This window comes from Lithobates pipiens, unplaced genomic scaffold (assembly GCF_037356315.1).
Source record: "Lithobates pipiens isolate NorthernLeopardFrog02 unplaced genomic scaffold, aLitPip1_a1.2 Scaffold_22, whole genome shotgun sequence".
Taxonomy (NCBI): domain Eukaryota; kingdom Metazoa; phylum Chordata; class Amphibia; order Anura; family Ranidae; genus Lithobates; species Lithobates pipiens.
The window spans coordinates 120,117,284-120,142,660 of NW_027507784.1; the positions used below are offsets into that span (position 1 = coordinate 120,117,284).

At 42.5% G+C, this 25,377-nt stretch overlaps 1 protein-coding gene across 10 annotated transcripts in view; it reads left to right on the forward strand.

Moving 5' to 3' along the window:
* Window positions 1-25,377, forward strand: part of PCBP3 (poly(rC) binding protein 3) — a 123,508-nt gene that overhangs the window by 88,331 nt on the left and 9,800 nt on the right. For 3 of the 10 annotated variants that reach the window (XM_077448155.1, XM_077448148.1, XM_077448149.1), the window contains 5 exons: window positions 2,282-2,323; window positions 4,944-5,022; window positions 5,365-5,424; window positions 15,294-15,346; window positions 18,478-18,647. In XM_077448155.1, coding sequence (XP_077304281.1) covers window positions 2,282-2,323; window positions 4,944-5,022; window positions 5,365-5,424; window positions 15,294-15,346; window positions 18,478-18,647 — 404 coding nt within the window. The remainder of the gene's footprint in view (window positions 1-2,281; window positions 2,324-4,943; window positions 5,023-5,364; window positions 5,425-15,293; window positions 15,347-18,477; window positions 18,648-25,377) is intronic. The other 7 variants (XM_077448156.1, XM_077448150.1, XM_077448157.1 and 4 more) reach the window with 5 other exon arrangements.

The following is a 25,377-nucleotide window of genomic DNA, read 5'->3' on the forward strand; positions in this document are numbered from 1 at the left end:
TCCACCAGTGAAAAAAGGCCACTTACCAGAGTTTGAGATCTCAGTGTCAGTGAGATCAACAAAGCAGGTGTGCAGGAGTTCTGGATGAACCTTCACAGGAACCACACCGTACTGGTCCATAATGCAAGCCCCCAAACATAAAGCGATGGTATCGTGGATCATATAAAAAAGCAGAGAGGCACTCGCATATCGTAAAAACCCCTTATTTTAATGAATAGTAAAATAAATATCAATGCACTCACATGTATATAGAAGAAACAAGACGTATAATAAAAACGAGCCGGCCGGCTCTCGTTTGCCACCCGCACTTCCGGGTCTGGTGTAGAACACGGTGGCGTCAGCACGCCGTACCTCCCATCCGTTGCACATATTTCAGATGTGCAACAGATGAGGAGCTATAAAATGATAGCTAAAAAATTATTCATCTGTGTCCAAAAATAAGATCTAATTGGGAAACACCAAACAGAATGAACAAACTGTGCCTTGGGTTTGACTTATCATAAACAATTAGAGGTGGGTATATATCACAATCATATGCAGCCTAATTGGGAGAGATAGGTTTGCTGTATAATATACAATTGTATTAATATAATAATAATTACTGGTGACACTAGCATATGGTAGGAACAAATCATCTTATTACTCAGTGATCATATTAGGCATAAGAAGTTGCCATTCATTTTTAACTGAAAGAGGAGATTTGTCTAATTTAATGTGTAGCAAATATGATTATAAGGTAAAGACTAACCCTTTTGGAGATTGTGATCAGATATTGATTCTGTAAGTTAATTTAGTAAGTGTGAGTGCTCGAGAGAAGAGCTATTCAGACAGCAAGCTGAGGATTTGTCTCGGTCCTGGAATTGTGCTATAGCAGCAGTGGAGGTTCTAGACCTGGCTGGCTGTAGACAATTAAAAATTCCTTGGCATAGGTATCTCTCTTTCTTCTTCTTGCTCTTTCACTCCAGTTTGTTATACTAATTTTGTAAATTAATTCAGTCTGTGAGGGTTTTAAAGGGTTTACAATTTGAAATTGTCTTTTTAATTGTAGAAAACCAAATGATTGTCAAAATAGAAAGACAGGGTAAGGTTTTTGACTTAAGTGGTTCTGCTATTTTAACAAACAGAAGCCGCTGATGGATATACAAAAAGCAGAAACCTAAAGCAGCTTTCAGCAGCAGCTTTCTGCGCCCCCTCTCTGTCTTGTGCCAGGTGGTTATGATCTGGTAAAGCTCTGGTGCTTCCACCCCCTTCCACCTCCATACCTTTCTACTGGCCTATAATTATGATGGGTTGCCTTACTGGGCAACAGTAATATGCCAAAGGTAGGAAGAGGTGGGCAAGCCTTGGCGTGCCCAGAAAGTGCTGAAGCTTTGCCCAAACAGAACACTGAGTTCAAGTATGGTAAATATACTGATATTTTTTGGGGGCTAATAAAGTGTTACTTTAGTTCAGATTCTAGTTTGATGTATTTTAATAAATACATCTATTGTGTAGCTTTTCATTTGTGTTACTATGAATTATGAATATACTGTATAAAAAACACAAGTACATATGTCTTTCAATGGCAGAAAACACCTTTTGTTAAGATCATACGTAATATACCTTTATAGAGGGATATGTAGGGAGCATTTTTTAAAGTGCCTTCATAAGAATGATTTGTTTGGCTAGTACTGGTGATGTCAATGTTGGATATACAACCATAATACTTTTTTTAAGTGGAGTTGCCTGTATAAATTTATTAATAAACTCTTTTGTTGGTCCCACTCATCATTTATAAACTTTAAGTTCTGAACATGTAGACATTTAGTATATAACTTTTAGCCTTGCATGTATTTAAGTATTTTTCCAATATAATAAAACATTTTAATCTTGTGAGTCCTCCCTGTGGTATCTGGTAGAAGCAAGATCCAGTCCTTCTACTACTTTTCTTTATATTTACTTGTCCGAATTTTGTCCAACAAAGATATTAAAGAGCTCAGAGAACCTTTATGTCTGAAAAATCAAGATCTGTTACTAGATCTTACCTGCAGGTGGAGCTGCAAGAAAAATCTTGACTTGTAACATCTGTTCCAGTGGAGGTAGCAGTAATGGTTAAAATGTTCTATTCTTTTGGAAATATGGGAAACATGCTTGTTTACAGCATTGTGGATAGGGTTTAGGAATTCGTATTGAGTGGAATATACTAAGATATCCAGTCTTCTGCCATTTGTGCCTGCAGCTTTTTTTTTTTTCAAATGTGACATGCCATGCTGACATGCACTTATTTGCCCTTCTGTTTCAGGCCTACTCCATCCAAGGACAGTACGCAATCCCTCACCCTGATGTGAGTTCTCATCTCTCATTTTCTACCCCCTCCTTCTTCCTGACACTTTCTTCCCCAGCATGCTGGTGTTACTGATAATTAATATTAGACCATAATATTAATGTGTCTGAGATGGGAGCTCTGTATCTTTACACCACGGGCAGCCATGGGATCTGTGTAGCAATGGAAGGAGGACTTGGCTTTCTCAGTTCTGTTTGTCTAGCTTTATACTTTGTAGTGTCTAGAAACATGCTTGGGATCGTATACACAAATGCCAAACTTGTACTAATGTTCTGTTTAAGTTTGGCTAAATTCTATTGAATGTAGGATGAATGTTGAGTTCTTCAGGGAAAGCTTTAGCAGTGTCAGATCTTGAAGGCAATATTGGCCCAACATTTTAACTAAAACAAAGACCTTTATAGAGTTTGAAATATGTTTCTTTCACTTTAAACATGACAAAATATACAATTCAGAGAATTCAGTCAGGAAATGCAAGACATGTTGACATACTGAAAGAATGGTTATTAAGGATGGTTAAAAAGAAATGATGAACAAACTGCATTAATACAAATCCACTGATTTGACTTCATCTTTCATCAGCTTTTGACTTATGAGAGATGATTTCTTGTTGGCTATGGACTGCCCATTGTACATTTATGTTAACCCTAGCCACTTCCCACCTGGCCTATAGCAAAATGACACCCGGGTCGGTGATTCAGTTATCCTAAATGGACATCATATGATGTCTTTCAGGATAACTGCCGGCGCGCACCCGTGGGGGTTGATCGGTGGTGCGGAGTGTCAGTTTGACACACCGCTACAACGCTCTCGGTAAAGAGCCTCTAACAGAAGCTCTTTAAAATGCGATCAGCCATGTCCAATCACAGCTGATCACAGTATATACAGGAAATCCATATATCGGCTTTTCCTGACTCGTGTCTGACAGATGCGAGTAGAGGAGAGACGATTGGCTGCTCTCTTGACAGAGGGAGTGTGCGCAGATTGATTATCAGTGCAGCCCCCCTATGGATGCCCACACTGGACCACCAGGGATGCCTCCAGGACCACCAGGGATGGCATACAATGGATGGATGACCAGGTATGCCACCCATGGCCACCAGGGAAGACAGTCAGTGCCCAAAATATGCCAATCATTACCTACAAATGGTGCCAGTCAGTGCCCATTACCAATGCCTGCCAGATGTCTCCCTATCAGTGATGCCTATCCGTGTCATCTATCAGTGTCCATCAGTGCCACCCATCAGTGTCCATTAGTGCCACCTATCAGTGCCCATCCATGCCACCTATCAGTGACACCCATAAGTAACCATCAGTGCAGCCTCCCAGTGCCCATCAGTGCCACCTATCAGTGCCCATCAGTGCTGTATACCAATGTCACCTATCAGTGCCGCCTATCAGTACTGCCTATCCATGCCCATCATTAGTACCCATTAGTGCCACCTCATTGGTGCCACATCATCATTGCCCATCAGTGTCGCCTTATCAGTGCCCGTCAGTGCAGCCTCATCAGTGCCCATCAGTGAAGGAGAAAACATACTTATTTACAAAGTTTTATAACAGAAACAAAAAAAAGCTTTTTCAAATAACAGACTATAAAAGTTTACTAGAAGAGTTTGGGGTCAACAGATTTTAAAATTTTGCAATAAAGATCTTCAGATGTTTCAATTTTTACACCACAATTTTCATTGAATTAAATAGAACACACCTGTTAACATTCTGAAATTCACAAAGCACCAGATGAACATACCATCCTACTGCTGAGATTCACAACTTTAGGTGTCATGTTTCCATCATTTTTGCTGCCATCATTACTTTTTATAGTCTTTAAAGCATATACTTTTTATACATTCAATAATATAGGTGGGAAAGCAACATGTTGTCTTTACTGTCTGGTTCTTATCTTTGTAAAACACCTGTCCCTAAAACTCAGGAGATGAACATGCAATCCTACTGCTGAGATCCATAGCTTTAGGTAGCTCCATCATCGTTGCTGCCACCATTATGGTCTTTAAAGCTTATATTTCTTATTACATTCAATAATCTAAGTGACAGGACACAACAAGTGGCTTTCACCATCTGGTTCTTATCTTTGTAAAACAGCTGTCCCTAAAACTTGAAAAACGAAGGAAAAAAATCTGTAAGCATGTCACCTCCTATACACTAAGTAGATGATGATTTGCAGATTCTTCTGGTTGGTAGTTGATATAAGTTAAGGAAGATAAATGCTGCAATATGCTTCAGTGGATGTTTAGGATAGATAAGATATGTCTTATTTTTATTTAATGGCACCCTATGTGCTTTGATTACACTGGTGACTACTATGAGCTCAAAAAGCAGTACAAAATATGCATACATGGATTCACAAGGATACTTAGATGTAAAGAAGACAACCAGCACTTATTAGAAGGAGGTGTGATTATGGATTAGCATGAGAAATCTGCATTACATATTCTGAAGATTTTAAGCCAAGCTCTCACTCACCTGGATTGTGTATGTATCCCATGGCTCCCTGGTGCTTTGTTTTGTTTTATTTTATTATTTGACTGTTTTCTTGTGCCTGTGACTTCTTGTACTCTCTAACAATAACCTTCTTAGTTCTAATGTCCCTCCTACCCCTCAGCAGTTGACCAAGCTCCACCAGTTGGCCATGCAGCAAACCCCCTTTACTCCCCTCGGACAGACCACCCCTGCTTTCCCTGGTACGTACCCAACTTTCCCGTTCTAGAGTCTTCCTTCTTTTTCTCTTCTCACGTCTCAGGCATTTCACGTTTTGTTAATTTATACTTCTTATGCATTAATTTTCTGTTTTAAAAAATACAGTTATTATTGCTCTCATAGCTTCATCTGCTGGCACATCATATCACGTGGTTAGACTCTAAAATATTTGTACTGTTGCTTCTTAGATAAACATAGTTAATATTACTAAGTAGTGATAAACAGAATACATTGTCTCATCAGATTTTGGGCTTATTTAGACAATGTAAAACATGTTGATCTTCTAAAGGGCAAGGAAGTTAAATATATGTTTTCTTTCTCCTTAGGAGAAAAGCTGCCCTTACATTCCTCTGAAGAAGCTCAAAACTTGATGGGACAGTCCACAGGTAACCCATGCCAAATTAGGAGGCTTGTAAGTCCAGAGCTTCATTGGCCAACTGAATATTTGATCTGATGGTTAGGTCAGGAGGGCTAGTAGCCTAAGGCCCAGGTCTAATAGAGAGGTATCAAAGAGAAATGTAGGACGCAAGAAAACATGGTAGTTGAGAGTTAGGAGGTAAATATTAGCATATGGCCCATAAGCCCCTTTTAATATTGCCAGAAAAGCAATTATACTAAATTGTTAAGAATATCCCAAGCCTCACTAGTGCTTTTGTCTGATGGCAGTGGACAGACAGGAAGCGAGCTAATCATGTTGTGGAGGGTTCTGTCTTAGATATTTCTGCTTCATTTTACTCCAATTTGTAATTCATACATCTTCACATTTTGCTTCAAAACTTCATTGTACTTTTATGTATTTAGTTTCCTGTCCACATGCATAGCCATATTCATGGTCCATACACTATTTACTAGGAATACGCAACTTCAGTACTGGAGATGTTATCTACCTAAGGATCATAAAAGTTATTCTACAGCCATAATTGTGTGCTTATAATTGCCATTTTTATATAGATACACAACTGTACCTTGCATAACTGAATAACAGGAAAATTAATTAATTCAAGATTACATTTGATAGCTTTAGGAACCTGCTGCTTTGCTCCCAAAAGCATTTCTAAATTTCTAATGTTAAACAAAAGCTTGTTTTGAAATATATGTGTTTTCAATACTGAACCAAATGCTCAACCTTCACACTGCAACTAATTTTCGCTGGCTGTAACATAATGCGTCTCATTCATCAAATTCTCTGAAATAAGAGCTGTCGGTATTTGTTGGCAATTTATGTAAATCTTAATATTTGTATCTATATATTTATCAGTTTTAATTCTCTGTTTATTGTATGCTATCATTTACATCGTTCTTTATGAAGGAGATACACAGAATCACATGTTGGTGTATTTATTGTTAAAAAAAAAAACTAGGATCTAACATAAAACTAAACTTGTAACAAAGTCCTACAAAGTGATGTAATGGTGTAGATGTTTAGTACGTATACACACATATTTTCAAAGTGCCCGGCCACATCGCTAGACTAATTCTGGTGCTCCTGAAAAACCCTAAACTTTCTTGCATAGGGAGAAGGCACATATTTTATCCTTATCTCACAATACAGGGCTCACTGCAAGAGTGTTGCTAGACAATGGCATCCAGGTCACATGCCCCAGGATTTTTCAATACCAGGTATATGAGGCTGAAGCAATGCACCTTACCAGGTTCCTATCTCCAGACCCGGGCACTGTCACATATGGGAAAGGGTGCCTAACCCTTTGTAAATACCAAAATGGGGAAAGACAGTATTTGTGTAGGCTTTTTGGGAGGCTGAAAGAGAGCTTTGGAGAGGAGGGGAGCATACTCTGTAGGTATAATATAACTCCAGTAGTGCCTTGTAACCACTGGTGCCATTAATTTACTTTGCAGGAGGATATTACAGGTTCACTTTACACAGCTACAGTCACATTGACTTAATTTTGTATTGCCTTTTGCATTGCCTTTTGTAACCAATCAACTGCCATTTTTGTGGCGCAAGACTGAAAAAACAAACGATGAGCATGATTGTTAGTTTGTAAAATACAGTTCTTATTTCAGACACTTGGGTAAACATATTTGTAATAATCTTAAGGATACACTTGTTTCTGGAATGAGTGCCTTCCTTAAAAGTACTATAAAGTAAAATGTCCTGTTTAGCTATATATTCAATTATTCTTTTTAAATAACTTATATGTGGTCAGGTTTGAAATTGGACAGCCCAGTTTAAATCCACTGTGTTCAGTAGTCTCAGCTCATTGAAATCACTTAAACTGCACCTTAGTATTTGATCATATCTATAATTGAACCTTTTGATTTTAGATTTTAGAGCAGACATGGCAATCTAGTTTGTGGATTTGGGGACACATGTTACCCTGGTAGTTAAGTATCTTGGCTAAGCATAGCAATTAAGCCATGTATTAGTTACAATAATTAGAAATTGCTTCTTAATATCATACATGTATGATTTGTTTCACTAGTTTGAAGCTTGATGTAGTTCAGAATGATCCCTTTCTGTCTAATGCAAAACTGTAATCAGAATATTAAAAATTGCAATTAACTAACTAAAGCAATATTTTAATCTTATGAGAAATATATCTGCCCCCTGTGTTGACTTTCACATACCCATGTTGGCCCTTTGTGTCATCTGAGTTTGACAAACCATGGCTTTTGTTCTACATTTTCTGCAATACATGTCAAAATCTAGTTAAAAACAATTAAGTTGACTTAGCATCATTTGTCTAGATGCAGACCTGAAACTCTGGCACCTATATATCTCTGTGAATATTCTAAGTTTCAGATCCTCTAACAAACCCCAGAATCTGAAATACTCAATTTTCAAGTTTAGCTCCTGAAATCAAGTTTGGCCTATCAACCCTATCTCTTTTATCCTAAATAGGTTCTTTAGTCTGTATAAAAAAAAAAAAAGCCTGGAGCTACATATACTGTAGCTGCTGACTTTTAATAAAGAGACAATTACCTGACCAGGGATCCAGTGCTGTCCTCACCCAAACTGATTCTTTGTTGGTCTTTGGGTCCCCGATGCCACCATGCTTACTGTGGAAAGCCGGCTGTGACTTCTTGTAGCTTCACAGCCGGCTCCTCACTACACATGCATGAATCGCACTGAGCGAGGTGAATAGACCCATAGTCTCCTGGGACCTGTGACATGTCCCAAGAGGTTGCAAGTGGGGGGGGGGGGAAGAACTTCTGCTGGAATCACCTAAGCAATTCCAGTGGAAGTGGGAATGGGTACCCGCTCCCTTTAAAAAAAAAACTCCAAAAGAGGGAGAGAAGGTGGGGAGGAAGAAGATGAAGTGGAACTTCCCTTTTTTAGGATAAGTTCTGCTTTAATTTCGATGGGTAGCCTTAAAGCTGAACTCCAGGAATTCAGCTTCTTTGTAAAAAAGTGAAGGCACACTATGAGCCCCTCCAATGTTATGTACCTCCTGGGCTTATATCTCTTAACTGACAGTTTTACAAAACTATGCCCCCCCCCCTTCTCCTGCCAAATTACAGAAGCATTTGTATTATGTGAACACACTTAAAAAATACAAAGGCTTCTGTGAATGGCTAGCAGAAGGAGGACATAGCTGCTTGGTGTACTTCTCTCATCTCACAGACTGGTGTGTATCTTCAGCAGAGCCATGAACTTGTCAGATGTAAATAATGGAGATAAGCACAGGAGGTGGCACTCACCTTGTTAAAATTAACACTAAGGCCGCGTACACACGCGCGGACTGTTTGCCCAACCTTGTTCGTCAAACAGTTTTGGCAAACAGTCCGCTCAAAATTTGCATGAGCGGACTTGCCCACACACGAGCGGACTGTTTCAACGAACTGTTTGCCAAACAGTCCGCTCAACTTTTGAAATGAACGGACTCGCCCACGTAAGGCGGAGGCAAATCCGCCCATTTCGAGCGCGTGTACAGGTAGGTGGGGCCCGCGAAGGAGACGTCGCGGGCTCCGCCGCCTGGAATGGGCTTAAAGGGGAACCCCAACGCCGAAAAAAAATCGGCGTGGGGGTTCCCCCAAAGTCCACACCAGACCCTTGTCCGAGCACGCTACCCGGCCGGCCAGGAAAGGGGGGCGAGCGAGCGCGCCCCCCCTCCTGAGCCGTACCAGGCCGCGTGCCCTCAACATGGGGGGGTGCCTTGGGGAAGGGGGGGCCGCGCGGCCCCCCCACCCCAAAGCACCTTGTCCCCATGTTGATGAGGACAAGGGCCTCTTCCCGACAACCCTGGCCGTTGGTTGTCGGGGTCTGCGGGCGGGGGGCTTATCGGAATCCGGGAGCCCCCTTTAAGAAGGGGGCCCCCGGATACCGGCCCCCCACCCTATGTGAATGAGTATGGGGTACAATGTACCCCTACCCATTCACCTGTGAAATAAAGTACAAAAAAAAACACAACACAGGGGAAAAAATATTTTATTGCACAGCTCCGGGGGTCTTCCGTCTTCAGGGGTCTTCTCGCCGGACTCCTCCGCTATGTGTGTGTAGCTCTTTTACTAGCGGAGGAGTCCGGCTTTCTTCCTCCCCGCCGCCGGCCTCTTCTCCCGACTTCGGGGGTCTTGTCCCCCTCTTCGGTTCTTCTGCCGGGCCACCGCGCCTTCTTGTAGCTCTTTTACAGGCGGTGGCCCGGTCTTCTGTCGCCGCTGTCGCCGCTGTCGTCGCCGTCGCCGCCGCCTTCCGTTCTTGTTCTTCTTCTTGTTCTTCTTCTTCTTCTCCTGGAGATGTTGACTCGACGAGCTCTCCGGCCGGAATGCCAGAGCCGCGCTGTGCGGTCACTTATATAGTGACAATGGGGCGGTGTCACATGGTATATGTCACATGGGTTGGTCACATGGGTTGATGTCACATGGGGACTATGACATCGTAAGGGGGCGGGGTCACCATGTGACCAACCCATGTGACATATAGCATGTGACACCGCCCCATTGTCACTATATAAGTGACCGCACAGCGCGGCTCTGGCATTCCGGCCGGAGAGCTCGTCGAGTCAACATCTCCAGGAGAAGAAGAAGAAGAACAAGAAGAAGAACAAGAACGGAAAGCGGCGGCGACGGCGACGACAGCGGCGACAGCGGCGACAGAAGACCGGGCCACCGCCTGTAAAAGAGCTACAAGAAGGCGCGGTGGCCCGGCAGAAGAACCGAAGAGGGGGACAAGACCCCCGAAGTCGGGAGAAGAGGCCGGCGGCGGGGAGGAAGAAAGCCGGACTCCTCCACTAGTAAAAGAGCTACACACACATAGCGGAGGAGTCCGGCGAGAAGACCCCCGAAGACGGAAGACCCCCGGAGCTGTGCAATAAAATATTTTTTCCCCTGTGTTGTGTTTTTTTTTGTACTTTATTTCACAGGTGAATGGGTAGGGGTACATTGTACCCCATACTCATTCACATAGGGTGGGGGGCCGGTATCCGGGGGCCCCCTTCTTAAAGGGGGCTCCCGGATTCCGATAAGCCCCCCGCCCGCAGACCCCGACAACCAACGGCCAGGGTTGTCGGGAAGAGGCCCTTGTCCTCATCAACATGGGGACAAGGTGCTTTGGGGTGGGGGGGCCGCGCGGCCCCCCCTTCCCCAAGGCACCCCCCCATGTTGAGGGCACGCGGCCTGGTACGGCTCAGGAGGGGGGGCGCGCTCGCTCGCCCCCCTTTCCTGGCCGGCCGGGTAGCGTGCTCGGACAAGGGTCTGGTGTGGACTTTGGGGGAACCCCCACGCCGATTTTTTTTCGGCGTTGGGGTTCCCCTTTAAGCCCATTCCAGGCGGCGGAGCCCGCGACGTCTCCTTCGCGGGCCCCGCCTACCTGTACACGCGCTCGAAATGGGCGGACTTTCCGAGCGGGAACAGTCCGCTCATTTCGAAAGTACAGCGGACAAGCCCACACACGGGCGGACTGTTCGCTCAAACACAGTTTCAGCGGACAGTTTTTCGGAATTTCCGAAAGACTTTGTCCGTCCAACTGTCCGCTGAAACTGTCCGCTGAAAGCCCACACACGAGCGGACTGTCCGCCCAAACACTGTTCAGCGGACAAGGTTGGGCGAACAGTCCGCCCGTGTGTACGCGGCCTAATTGTGCCTGCATATTTTACATAGGAGCTGATTCCTGGAAGTCAGGTTTATTGAACAAGAGTGAGGTGAGTAAGGTAGAAGAAGGAGGACCTGAGTTTAATTTCAAAAAGCTAAAGTTGAGAATTGAAGTGTTCGCTATGTTTTGGAGGGGCTTAAGTGCTCTTCACAGTATCTAAAAGCACATATAAGATATTAGGTGCCTAGTTTTTAGGATTACAGACACGCTAGTAAGTTCAAAATGAACACACTTCAAGTTGAACATTTTGTATGAAATCCACCGCCCGGATGAAGAACAACTGGAGAACAACATTTTAAGAGAAAAAAATGAATTTGGTTGATAACTGTTCAACGATCATAGAATATTTCTTGTCTGAAGTATTTTTTTATGGTTTTAATGCTAGTCAATAGTAAATATGACTATTTAACAGGCCATAGACATACCTGAAAATATCTTCAGGTTTTTAAGAGTACTTTTTGGACCGGGGAAAAAGGAATACACCCCTTTGTTCTAGTATGCAAATATCAGTCATGCTAGGGGGGTTCAGACCAGCTCCCTATTAGTCTTTGATGCCATCCATAATTCATAATGTAGTTATAGAATAATAGTGGAGCAGGGGATAGGGTGGCCCAAGCTTGATCTCAGGTGCTCGTGTTGAAATTTCTTTCATTCAGTTTCAGCCTGATTTGGGAATCCAGCAGATACCAAAAGTGTTTGTTGCCTTCTTTACATGTTATTATTTCACCTCTTTAAAGCTGAACTCCAGGATTTATGTCAGGTTTACATAGTTGTACAGACTTTCCTCCTATACTAAAATTGCTTTATCTGGTTTCACTGCACACCGTGAGCTTGTCATATTATGCATTAGAAGCTGCAGCCAGCCAGAGAGAGCTTGCCTCATTTTCTAGCTGGAGGGCATTCTGCATCCACTAGCCCAGGGGTGTCCAACCTTTTAACCTTCCTTGGCCACACATAAAATACAATAACAATATAGATAGCTGATGAGCAGAAATAGTTGGGCAGATCACAAGTAAACGATCACTGATATAAATAATGTACCTATCAGAGTAATAAAACGTAATTAATATTTTATTATATTTTATTATAAAAGTAAAAGAAAGCAACATAAAACGAGTGTGATATTTGACATTGTTTTTGATACTATAACTCATCAATATCCTTTTAGATAAATTAGCAATTCTCAAAATGCTCATCAGTGGAGGCTGGTGCTCAATTTTCTTGGGGGGCGGGGGCAGCCAGTCAGCCACCCCCACCAGCCAGCCAACCAGCCACATAACCCCCTTGGTGCTCGCTCGATTGCCGCTTCCTCGTAGATTGATCACTAACCAGGCCCCCCGCCAGCCCTGCATTTACCCCATCCAGGTTGCGGCTTCCCACCTCTGCGTTGCCTCCTGAGTCCTGGGTCGCTTCCCCTCCCGGCCAATCGGGTTTTAGGACTCCCGGCCAATTGGGTCTCAGGACTTGTTTCCTGAGGAGAAACAGGAAGACATTAGCGAATATTAGTTTGCTAATATCACACAACTGGGTGGGCTCCGGGTTGAGTGCTCTGCACCCCAAACCCACCCTTTTTGAAGCCAATTAGAGCCTCCAGCTCTAATCATGTGCTTCGAAAAAAAAAAAACAATGGAATCCATGTGTCTGGCACCCTGCATGCAGATTAGGGCAGCGCATGGATTAGGGGGGCAGCGCCTCTGCGCCCTGCATGAGCGGCCGCCACTGGTGCTCATCAGATATTTTGGTTACACTTTTGCCCTTCATGTGCTTTATCCTTGAAAATAGTTGCTCACATACATAGGTGCTGTCAAAAACTCATGACATGAATAATGCATGATTGTGATGTAGGATATTTTTCTTTGGGAAGATAAAAAGTCCAGTAAAGATTCAATGTCTAATTTTTCTTCAGCCTCATGTGTTTGTTAGGTGTAAATCCATTATTACAAAAAAAAAATAAAAAAAATATTGTGATGGGCCACATTCATAGTCGTCTTCCGCATACAGCCCATGGGCTGCAAGTTGGACACCCCCGATCTAACCTTTTCCTCCCCAGCCTTAATTCCCTTGGCCCAACCCTTTCATTCACTGGATCTTAGATCTTTCACTTATGGAGGCCCAACATTACTTGTGGCTGTTATTTAAAGCAATCTGCATACAAATGCTGCCTGCTTAGGAATGGTCACTCTTCCAGACTGAAATCCACCAATCAATGCACTTTGATATTTGCATAACTTCTTCAAGAGAAGGCCCACTGTTCAGTGGGCTGAGGGCTCTAGAGAGGAGTTCTGAGGCAAGGTGCTATGATACTTTTTGGAAGATATGTGCAGCACTTTGCTGTCCCCTACCCCCTTGCCCACCAGTTATGCCTATCTGTATTGCACAGAGAAGCGTAGAGTCTAAAATAAGGTATTTAACGAAAATAGAAAGCTTTTATTTAAACATTTCATTAGCATTTTGATGAGGGGAGGTAGGATTTACAGAAGGCAAATATAAGAAAATTAAACTTTAGGTTTAAAATGATTAAAGCTATGCTTTAAAAAATATGTATGGGTTGTTGTTTTTTCAGATTCCTACTTACATAGCTGGATGCAGCATTGGTCCTATGCTGCATCTGTCCCCGGCTGGCTCTAAGACTGGGAACCGAGTGATCAACCACCGCCAATCGCTTGGTTCTCACAGCTACCTGAGCAGAGAGTTGCTGATTGTCAGTCAGCAGCTCTCTGCTCTGCCCCCCATGCTCACTGGAGCGTTGGACTGTGGAGGGAGTGGGAGCTCTCAGGGGTTTGCTGAAAGGCTGAGCTGGGTGCTGGTTCAAGCATGTAGGCGGATCCCGATGCCATTGTTACAGAGCAAAAAATGTAAAGAAAATAAGCCCTCATGCCACTCGGTGATAAAAGTGACTAAAGTGAATCTATGTCTAAACTAGTAATAATAAATAAATGGAAAGAAATATATAAAAAGATAAAATCAGTAAATAAATGAAATGTGAACCACTGAGTGATATAAAGTGCATGTGCTAATCAATAGTGCAAAAAAATGCAGCAAGACAAAAATAGTGAACACAAACTATCAAATGAATAATAATTGAAAAGGGGTCCTGCGCAAATCGTGCCACTCATATAATGTAATCAAGGAACTCGAAATGATAAATCGTGAAAAAATCAACATATATAATAAAATAAAAAAATGTCCATAAAAAAGCACAAAAACGGGTGAAGATAAAATATGGAAAAGGGACCAATGATGCAAAGTCCACTTGTCCGGGCTCTCAGAACTCTCACCTTAAGATGGAATAAACAAGCAGATCAAAGATAACCCCAGGAATCTCTCATTTAATTCACTATATTAAGCCATCAAGGAAATGCAGATGAGGGGTGTAATAATAAACTTCCGCCACTAGAGGGCCAATCCCAACATATAGGCTTTGCACTGTAGATTCTCCAATCTATTCCGTAGTGTATGGCTCAAAAACAAGAGGGAGAGGGGAAGGAGAGAGAGAGAGAGGACTCCAATGGTGTAGTATTTGAGATAAGCAGATCGATTTATTAAAATAGTATCAAAGACTCTCACATTTAAAACAGAGTAAATATCACAGTAAGGAAAATGGTTGTCTGGCGTCTTCCACCAGTCTTACTCTACTTCCGGTTCGTCCTACGGCCACTCCCTTTGTTTGGCCATTGTTACAATCTTGCCTGAGCCAGAACTGGCTCTGTGACGTTAGCCGACCGTGGGCAGAACGAACTGCACTCCAGTGATCCACAGGGGGAGTACAGCTAAACAAGCTTTGACTGTACTTCTCCTTTAAGACAAATAATAAATGAGGCTGAATGTATTTTAGCATTTTGATGCTGCTACTATAAGTAGGTGATTATTAGTTATGACTGGTCAGAATTGTAATTTGTAACATAAGTGATCTGAGTGTCTGAACTCTCATAACAATGAAAAACGTAGCTCACAGGCTGGTAAGTAGCATTTAAAAAATTTCCTGGCTGCCATAAAACATATCAGAGTAATTTTCCTATGCTGAAAGCCATCTGGCATTCTGTAAGTTTTGTCAGAGTTAAGGCACCTTTCCAATTTGAGCTTCTACAACAATAGACTGAAGTGATGGACAGTGGGGAATAAGACCAGGTGAGAAGCAGAGGGGTATCAGTCATGGGGTACTTAGGATTCCTTTAATGCATATAACTTGTGTTTTTCATATAATAGGTATGGATGCCAGTCCCCAGGCAAGTACTCATGAACTCACCATACCAAATGATGTGAGTGTGATTTTTATTGCTTGCTTACTTAACTATATGTCTACTTTTCAACATGCTTCAAACTTTTAGCCACTGGTTACCTACATAGTAAATGAATACATACAGTACAATTAAATATGTACATTTTTAGAGCTTGTTTTGACTGGATGAATTCTAATGCCTCGTACACACACGGTCGGAATTGCCAACAGAAAAAGTCTGACGGGAGCTTTTCATCGCATATTTCAATCATGTGTATGCCCAATCGCACTTTTTACGTCGAAAATTCTGATGGACCTAGAAAGAGAACATGTTCTATATTTTTTAGACGGAACAAATTCCTATTGGGAAAACCGTCTGTATGCTGTTCCGACGTACCAAAAACTACGCATGCTCTGAAGCAAGTATGAGACGGAAGCTATTGGCTACTGGCTATTGAACTTTCTTTTTCTTGTAACATCGTACCTTGTATACATCACCGCATTCTTGACAGTCGGAATTTGGTGTGATTGTGGGTACGCAAGACAGCTTCAGCGGAATTCCGTCGGAAAAACCTTCAGAGTTTATTTCGACGGGAAAACCGATTGTGTGTACAGGGCATAAAAGATCTCAGAAGTGTTTCAAACTGATGTCAAATCAGTGTTATTGACACAAACCCAAAGTCCATCAACACTGATCCATACATGGCATGCATGTCATTGGAAGGCAGTAGGTGTTGCAAAACATGCTACTTTCTATGTCCCCGAAAGAGCCATTTTTGTTACAGTCAACTAGAGTATCGCTTTAATTTTCTCTTTGAAGTATGCATGCAGCCCTGGAGAAATTGGATGATATAAGTTCAGTGAGCAGCAAGAACAGATATGCCTTCAGTCAATTATTAAATAAAGTTCTATGTGACCTTGTATATAAGCATTTTTAAGTAAGACTGTAGAAAGCTGGTGAGAACATGGAAGCTAAAGACTTCTATAACTATATAACTTCTATTTGCTTCTAGAAATGTTGCTATAGCAAACCATAAGACTGCTATAGGATCCAACAGCTCAAGTAGTATGTCTAAATAATGATTTATATAGGTAACAAAAACATCTAGTAAATATCATTATACAAAAAGTTTAGAAATCTAATTATAAACATCTGGACACAACTATCCAGCTGCAGTGTTACTGACTGTTTCAGATTGTTGCTAGTCTCTGTAGTAAGTTTGCCACTATGGTCGAGTTTGGAGATTCAGGAAGCTTATAATAATTTTACAAAGGCAAACTGCTCAACCGCAGGACCTCCCTATGCTCACCCTTCCTATAAGCCTGTCTATACATGTACAGTATCTCACAAAAGTGAGTACACCCCTCATATTTTTGTAAATATTTTATTACATCTTTTCATGTGACAACACTGAAGAAATTACACTTTTCTGCAATGTTAAGAAGTGAGTGTACAGCTTGTATAACAGTCTAAATTTGCTGTCACCTCAAAATAACTCAACACAGCCATTAATGTCTAAACCGCTAAGTGAAAATATCCAAATTGGGCCCAAAGTGTCAATATTTTGTGTGGCCACCATTATTTTCCAGCACTGCCTTAACCCTCTTGGGCATGGAGTTCACCAGAGCTTCACAGGTTGCCACTGGAGTCCTCTTCCACTCCTCCATGACCACCTCACAGAGCTGGCGGATGTTAGAGGCCTTGCGTTCCTCCACCTTCCATTTGAGGATGCCCCACAAATAGGGTTTAGGTCTGGAGACATGCTTGGCCAGTCCATCACCTTTTCCCTCAGTTTCTTTAGCAAGGCAGTGGTCTTGTGCGAGGTGTGTTTGGGTTCATTATCATGTTGGAATACTGCCCTGCGACTCAGTCTCTGAAGGGAGGGGAATCATGTTCTGCTTCACTATGTCACAGTACATGTTGGTATTCATGGTTCTCTCAATGAATTGTAGCTCCCTAGTGCCGGCAGCACTCATTCAGCCCCAGACCATGACACTCCCACCACCATGCTTGACTGTAGGCAAGACACACTTGTCTTTGTGCTCCTCACCTGGTTGAGGCCACACATGCGTGACACTCTATTTCCCAAAGACAACCTCTGGATATGACGCTGAGTGCATGCACTCAACTTATTTGGTCGACCATGGCGAGGCCTGTTCTGAGTGGAACCTGTCCTGTTAAACTGCTCTATGGTCTTTGCCACCATGCTGCAGCTCAGATTCAGGGTCCTGGCAATCTTCTTATAGCCTGAGCTATCTTTAAGTAGAGCAACAATTCTTTTTTCCATATTCTCAGAGTGTTCTTTGCCTTGAGGTGCCATGTTGTACTTCCAGTGACCAGTATGCGAGAGTGAGAGTGATAACACCAAATTTAACACACCTGCTCCCCATTCACACCTGAGACCATGTAACATTAACGAGTCACATGACACCGGAGAGGGAAAATGGCTGATTGGGCCCAATTTGGTCATTTTCACTTAGGGGTGTACTCACTTTTGTTGCCAGTGGTTTAGACATTAATGGCTGTGTGTTGAGTTATTTTTGAGGGGACAGCAAAATTTACACTTTTATACAAGCTGTACACTCACTACTTTACGTTGTAGCAAAGTGTAATTTCTTCCGTGTTGTCACATGAAAAGATAAATAAAATATTTACAAAAATGTGAGGGGTGTACTCACTTTTGTGAGATACTGTGTAATCCAGTCTCTATTTCCTGCAACATGTTAGGCTGACAGCAATGGAAAATGCACAGTGTTGGCTCTTTTTTATTTGCAGCCTGATTTTTTGTATGTAGGAGAATATAGTAAACTTATGTAATAATTGATGTATTATATGTTTGTTTTTATATAATTGGTTGTTTGATTACAGTGTGTTTTATTGAGTGATTAAAGTTGAATTTATATCCCCATAGATATACAAATAATTGTGAAATAAAGTGACTGTGTGTAGATGGAGAAGTAGGTTTTTTGGTTTAACTGACAAACAGGAAATCCCAAATTCAACTGAAAACAAAATGTAATCATTTATCTTCATACTAAACTAAATTAACATTTTCAAACATATTTGTTTCACAAATTATAAAAACATTTCTGTCTGAAGATTGTTTTGCCCAAATCTTTCTGCATCCACTTTTCACCCCTGGACATGTTTCAACTGCTCTCATTTTCCAGCTAATAGGTTGCATCATCGGACGCCAAGGGACCAAAATCAATGAAATTCGACAGATGTCTGGAGCACAAATCAAAATTGCCAGTGCCATGGAGGGGTCAGCAGAGCGCCAGATCACCATCACTGGGAGCCCAGCTAACATCAGCCTCGCTCAGTACCTCATAAACGCCAGGTCAGTGCATAGCATATCATTCAACTCCATGTTTGTGGAACAATGTTTGATTGTTCAGTGTCTTATCAATGGTGATAGAACCAATTTGACTTTTTTTTATAAAATCCTTCAATAAATCACCACATATTTATTAAAGTATAACTAAAGGCAAAACTGTTTTTAAGTGGAGAGGGATTAGAATGCTTGCTAGTTTTCATTGCTGCCAGAGTCTTCTCTATTTGTCCTGTTTACCATTATCATTGAAAATTAAAGTAAAAGAAAATCCTAAATTTTAAGTTGTCCTCAGAAACGTAATAGAGAGGACGTCTTCCAGTGGGGATACTAGTTCTAGTGACCTGGGGGTCCTTAACCACTTTCAGACCGGACCAACAAAATGATATTTTCTACTTTTTGTTATTAGAAAAATCCAATAAACTCAATTTTAGTGATACATTTAGGCCAAAATGTATTCAGCCACATGTCTTTGGTAAAAAAAAAGTCAATAACTGTATATTTATTGGTTTGCGCAAAAGTTGTCACATCTACAAACTAAGGTACGTTTTCTGGAATTTACGCAGCTTTTAGTTTACGACTGCCTATCTCATTTCTTGAGGTGCTAAAATGGCAGGGCAGTACAAAACCCCTCCAAATGACCCCATTTTGGAAAGTAGACCCCCTAAGGAAATTGATAAGTGGCATGTTGAGCCCATTGAATATTTTATTTTTTTGCCTCAAGCGATTGAATAATGACAAAAAAAAAATTTATTTATTTTTTTACACAAAGTTGTCACTAAATGATATATTGCTCACACATGCTATGGGCATATGTGAAATGACACCCCAAAATAAATTCTGCTGCTTCTCCTGAGTACGGGGATACCACATGTGTGGGATTTTTTGGGAGCCTAGTCGCGTACGGGGCCCCGAAAGCCAAGAACCGCCTTCAGGTTTTCTAAGGGCGTAAATATTTGACTTCACTCCTCACTACCTATTACAGTTTTGAAGGCCATAAAATGCCAAGATGGCACAAAACCCCCACAAATGACCCCATTTTAGAAAGTAGACACCCCAAGCTATTTGCTGAGAGGCATGTTGAGTCCATGGAATATTTTATATTTTGCCACAAGTTGCTGGAAAATTACAAACTTTAATTTTTTTAAATTTTTTTTTCACAAAGTTGTCACTAAATGATATATTGCTCACACATGCCATGGGCATATGTGAAATGACACCCCAAAATAAATTCTGCTGCTTCTCCTGAGTATGGGGATACCACATGTGTGGGATTTTTTGGGAGCCTAGCCGCGTACGGGGCCCCGAAAGCCAAGAACCGCCTTCAGGTTTTCTAAGGGCGTAAATATTTGACTTCACTCCTCACTACCTATTACAGTTTTGAAGGCCATAAAATGCCAAGATGGCACAAAACCCCCACAAATGACCCCATTTTAGAAAGTAGACACCCCAAGCTATTTGCTGAGAGGCATCATGAGTCCATGGAATATTTTATATTTTGCCACAAGTTGCGGGAAAATTACAAACTTTTTTATTTTATTTTTTATTTTCACAAAGTTGTCACTAAATGATATATTGCTCACGCATGCCATGGGCATATGTGAAATGACACCCCAAAATAAATTCTGCTGCTTCTCCTGAGTACGGGGATACCACATATGTGGGACTTTTTGGGAGCCTAGCCGCGTACGGGGCCCCGAAAACCAAGCACCGCCTTCAGGCTTTCTAAGGGCGTTACAGTTTTGAAGGCCATAAAATGCCAAGATGGCACAAACGCCCCCCAAATGACCCCATTTTGGAAAGTAGACACCCCTAAATTTAGGGGTACACTAGTGAGACTAGGTAATAAATGGCGGGTGCCCTGAAACTATAAAAAAATAACTAACCAACCAGCGTCACCTGTAACCGTTATATGGTGATCACTGGTGAAAGGGTTAACTAGGAGGCAATCAGGGGGCTTTATGCGGTAGTATATGGGGGTCCCTGGCGCTATAAAAAGCTGCGGCGAACCTAAATACCTACCTGCCTAACTAGCGTCACCTGTGACACTAATACATCGATCAGAAAAACGATCGCTTATTAGGCTGGGTTCACACTGGAGCGATGCAGGAACGCCACAAATCCGCGGCGGGTTCCCGCATCGCATGCCTCCCGGCGGCAGTTCACACTGCCCTATGCGAACTGCTGGGAGTGTCAGTGAAATGTTAATGACACCCCCAGATCAGTTCGCATATCGCAGTGCGATCTGCAAACTCGGATCGCATGGTGTGAACACCCATGTGATCCGATTCTGCTGCGGACCAAAAAAAGGGTCCCGTGCGAATTTGCGGCGGGTGCGGCGCGAATTCAGCCATACTATCTGTATGGCTGAACTCGAATCGCACAGAGATCGGATGTGATTTGCACTGCAGTGCGGTGCGAATCACATTCGTTCTCATAAACCGCTGCAATGTGAACCCAGCCTTAGTGACACTGGCGACGGGGGGTGATCACGGGGTTAAACCTTTATTGGGGGGTTAGGGGGGCACATTAGAACTAAAGGGGGCTAACCCTAACTGCCCTAACAGTTATTACAGTCACAAATGACACCAATGCAAAAAAAATAAAAAATGCAATTGGTGTCACTGTGACTGGGGGGGGGCAGGGGTGATTGGGGGGGTGATCGGGGGGTAAAGGGGGGGTGTGAGTGTGCCTGGCATGTTCTACTGTATGTGTGGTGTGTTGGTGCAACTCACCGATCCTCTCTCCTCGGTGCCGGAACGAAAAATACCGACACGGAGGAGAGATTACATCACTTCCTCTCCTGTGAGGAGAGGAAGTGATGTCACGGAGCATTTCTATTCGTCGGGAGCGATCGCGAGGGGGTGGCCATGAATGAATGGCCGCCCCCTCATCCCGGATCGCTCCCGAACGAATGCCGACCGCCGCAGGCACCGGGGGGGGGCCCGATCGGGCCCCCCACCCACGGGAAGGCAGGGACTTATATATACGCCCATATGCCTGCCCGTGCCATTCTGCCGACGTATATCGCCGTGCGGCGGTCGGCAAGTGGTTAAGGAATCCCTTTATTTAAGGGATTACTTCTCACGTCCTGTTTTGGCTATAGAACAGGAAGTCATGGCAAATCTCCGCAATGGGATACATATGGCGTAAAAAAAATAATCCAACAGGGGTTATAACCCTGCTTACCCTACGCAGAGAGAAATCAATTCTTCATTACATTTTCTCTTTGACATTTTAAACTAGCATTGGGGCCTCCTCACCAACTTGTCTATATTATTTCCTCTGTCCTCTTCCTCACAGGTGCTTTAATTCCCCATATGTATCTATACTTTCATCATAGTTTTAAGAGAGGAGGTTTTAAGAGAGGAGGCGGGCAGTAATATTTATTATGTTTTCATACCCAAGGAAATAAAAACTCTCTGTTTATGGAGCTTTTAGTATATACTTATACTAGAGTATCTACTATTAAAGTACTGTATTTATCGGCGTATAACACGCACTGGCGTATAACACACACCCCAAGTTTAGGAGGGAATTTTAAGGAAAAAAACTTTTAGGAGGAAAATTTAAGGAAAAAAAACTTACATTTAAATGCCCATCAATGCAGCCTTATCAATGCCCATCTGAAGCCTTGTCAGTGTCATTTGCAGCCTTGTCCTGCAGCATGTCCATCATTGCAGCCTTGTTATGCAGCCTGTTCATCATTGCAGCCTTGTCCTGCAGCAAAAATGGCGCCGCTGAGATGTCCTGTGTATCTCGGCGGCGCTCGGTAGTTCTTCGGCTCTTCTCGCGGCTTTCTGGCGCGTTCGGCTGTTCTCAGCGGGCTTTCGGCGCTCTCGGCCATTCTCTGCGGTTTTCCGAGAATGGCCGAAGGCGGCCGAAAGCCGCCGAGAATGGCTGAACGCAGCAGAAAGCTGCGAGAAGAGCTGAAGGCGGCCGAAAGCCACGAGAAGAGCCGAAGGCGGCTGAAAGCCGCCCACAGGCTCAAAATTGCTCAGAAATCACGGAGGATCTGCATATAACACGCACCCGTGATTTTCCCCTGATTTTACGTTGATAAATACGGTATAACTGAAGGCAAAACTTTTTTTAGTTTTGTAAAAAGTGGAGAGGAATTAGACCACTTACTAGTTTTTATTGCTGTCTGTGCCCCGTTAAAGAGATTTACCCTCTCTATTTGTCCTGTTTACCATTATCATTGAAAGTGAAAGTAAAAGAAAATCATAAATTTGGGGTTTTCCCCAGAAAAGTAATAGAGGGGAAATCTTCCAATGGGAACAAAAGTTCTGGTGACCTGGGAGACTCCAAGGAATTCCCCCGATTTGGATTTCGACCCACGTCCTGTTTGGCTATGGGGCAGAAAGTGAAGGGAAATCTCTGCAATGGGACAGAGATGGCCAAACAAAATCTGACATGGGTTATATACTTCCCTTACTCTATCCCAAATTAAAAGGTTTTGTCTATAGTTCTACTTTAAAAGTTAACTCCACTTTCGTGGGAAAATAAAGTAGCTAATAAAAAATACAAAAATATAGCGTATACAATTGCACACAAGTCATATTGTATGAATGTGAATGTTATTAAAAATGACCTTTCCTTTTCAATCTACAGCTCTGAAATTTTCTGTAAAATTCAATGCAATATGGCTACCTAGAGGTGTTCTGTACACAGATGGTGTACAGAACGCCACCCAGGTATGAAATTTCCTGCTTGTGTGTTTAGAATACTGATTTTCCCAGAAGTCCGCACTAAGATACAAACCATATTTTGAGCATTCCCTATAACAAATAATTTATTTTTTGTGAGATACTCCCAAAGAGAAATCACATCTAAAGGGAAGCAGACCCTGCGATTTTCCTCATTAAAACCCTGCATGTGCAGCATCTGATTGATAATTACAAATCCATTCCCATACAGATTCACTCATCCCATTGACACTGACAAAAATAAAAAACAGCCATTTCTCTAGTATACCAAAATGTAGAAGTAGGACTCTGCAACAAAGTTTGTTAAAATCCTTGCAATGTACATAGATCAGATAGTTATTTTTTTTAACAAAAGTGGAGTTACTCTTTAAATCTCAATAATACACATGTGGAGATTTGGGATACAGTTAACTCGCCAACATTTGTTTAAGGGCTTTCTTCACCCACTTTTATTAAAAAATAAAGTTTCTTACACTTGAATTTCTAATGCAGGAATTTCAACATCACACAGTATCCATCTCAAAACTACACCCATCATCCTAAAAATCAGCCCAAACTAGGGCTACACTGGCTCTCAGCCTATTGGAAGCCTCTCAGACCAGAACACGACATTGTCCACACTGCTCCTGGACAGGGGTGGACTGACAACTCATGGGGCCCCGGGCAATAGGAGATTATGGGGCCCCCCGGGCAATCAGACATTATGGGGCCACACAGTATACACACACACACAGTATACAATCACACAGTATACACAGACATGTTTCTATTGGCTGAGAAGGTACTGGAGAGGTGGGGCAGCTATATTCTCTGGATTTTTAGACCAAAAGGATGTCGGTAAGGGACATTTCAGAGACAGATGTAAAATGGGGCCCCCTAGTGGCACGGGGACCTCGGACAGTGCCCGAGTGGCCCAATGGTCAGTCCACCCCTGCTTCTGGAGCAACTGTATCTCCAGGTATTAGCATGGTCAATGCAGACAGACATCCTCTTCCCTCTTGTGTCTGTGCACCTGCTGCTCCTGGCAGGACAAATGTCTCCTCAGGAGAGTAGAGCCCTAAACTCTAATCATCTCACATAATCATAAGGCCCGTTCACACCTGCATATTAACAGTTGCTGGTCACCATCAAGATGTGGACCCAAGGTTGGCGTTTTCATCTCACACATATTTTACAAAGCCTCCGGGATCCATATCAGGATTTTCTACTCCTGGAAAAAATTCAAAGGCCAGTTTTCTCGTAATGATACAAGCATTCTGAAGCCCCTTAAAGCGGTTGTAACTAAAAAAAAAAGCTCCCGTACCCTTAAGGCATAATATATAGCATAGTGTTTCTGCAGTGTCATTTGTCCCTTTCTATGCTGTACAATACCTGGTTGATCCCGCCTTTTCCTGTATTCCCCTGGTTTAACTGATCATGTTTATCATGGCTGCTGATGCCTCCATCAACCTACTCTCTCCTCAGCATCTCTGCATATCCTTTCTCCCCCTCCCTCTCTCCCTGTCAGTTCTGTAGCCTTGGTTGTTAGCTGATCTCCTCCCTGCCCCTCTCCTCTTTTCTCCTGCCTGTGTAATTCTATTCCCTGCAGCTTTAAGTGCTTGTTAAGTAAAGAAACATGTATTCATTACTTTGATCCTCTCTTTTTTAGGTCCCTGTTCAGTACAGTGAGTGTATGATTTCGTAAAAAATTATAATACTAAATACCTTCTTTGCAGAGCTCTACTGTGCTTTCATGTGACCTCCCTCTGCCAGCTTGCATTCATCATCAGAGGGGAATATCAGCCCCTCCCACTATACTCATTTACTTGGGAAGGAAAGCAGAGGGAGGTCACATGACAACACAGCAGAGCTCTGCAAAGAAGGTATTTAGTATTATAATATTAGGAAATCACACACACTGTACCAAGTAGGGACCTAAAACAGAGAGAATCAATGTCATTAATACATGTTTCTTTACTTTACAAGCACTTTAAGCTGCATGGGTGAGGGAATGCTGGGTGACACCAGACTCCTCTGACACACAAGCTATG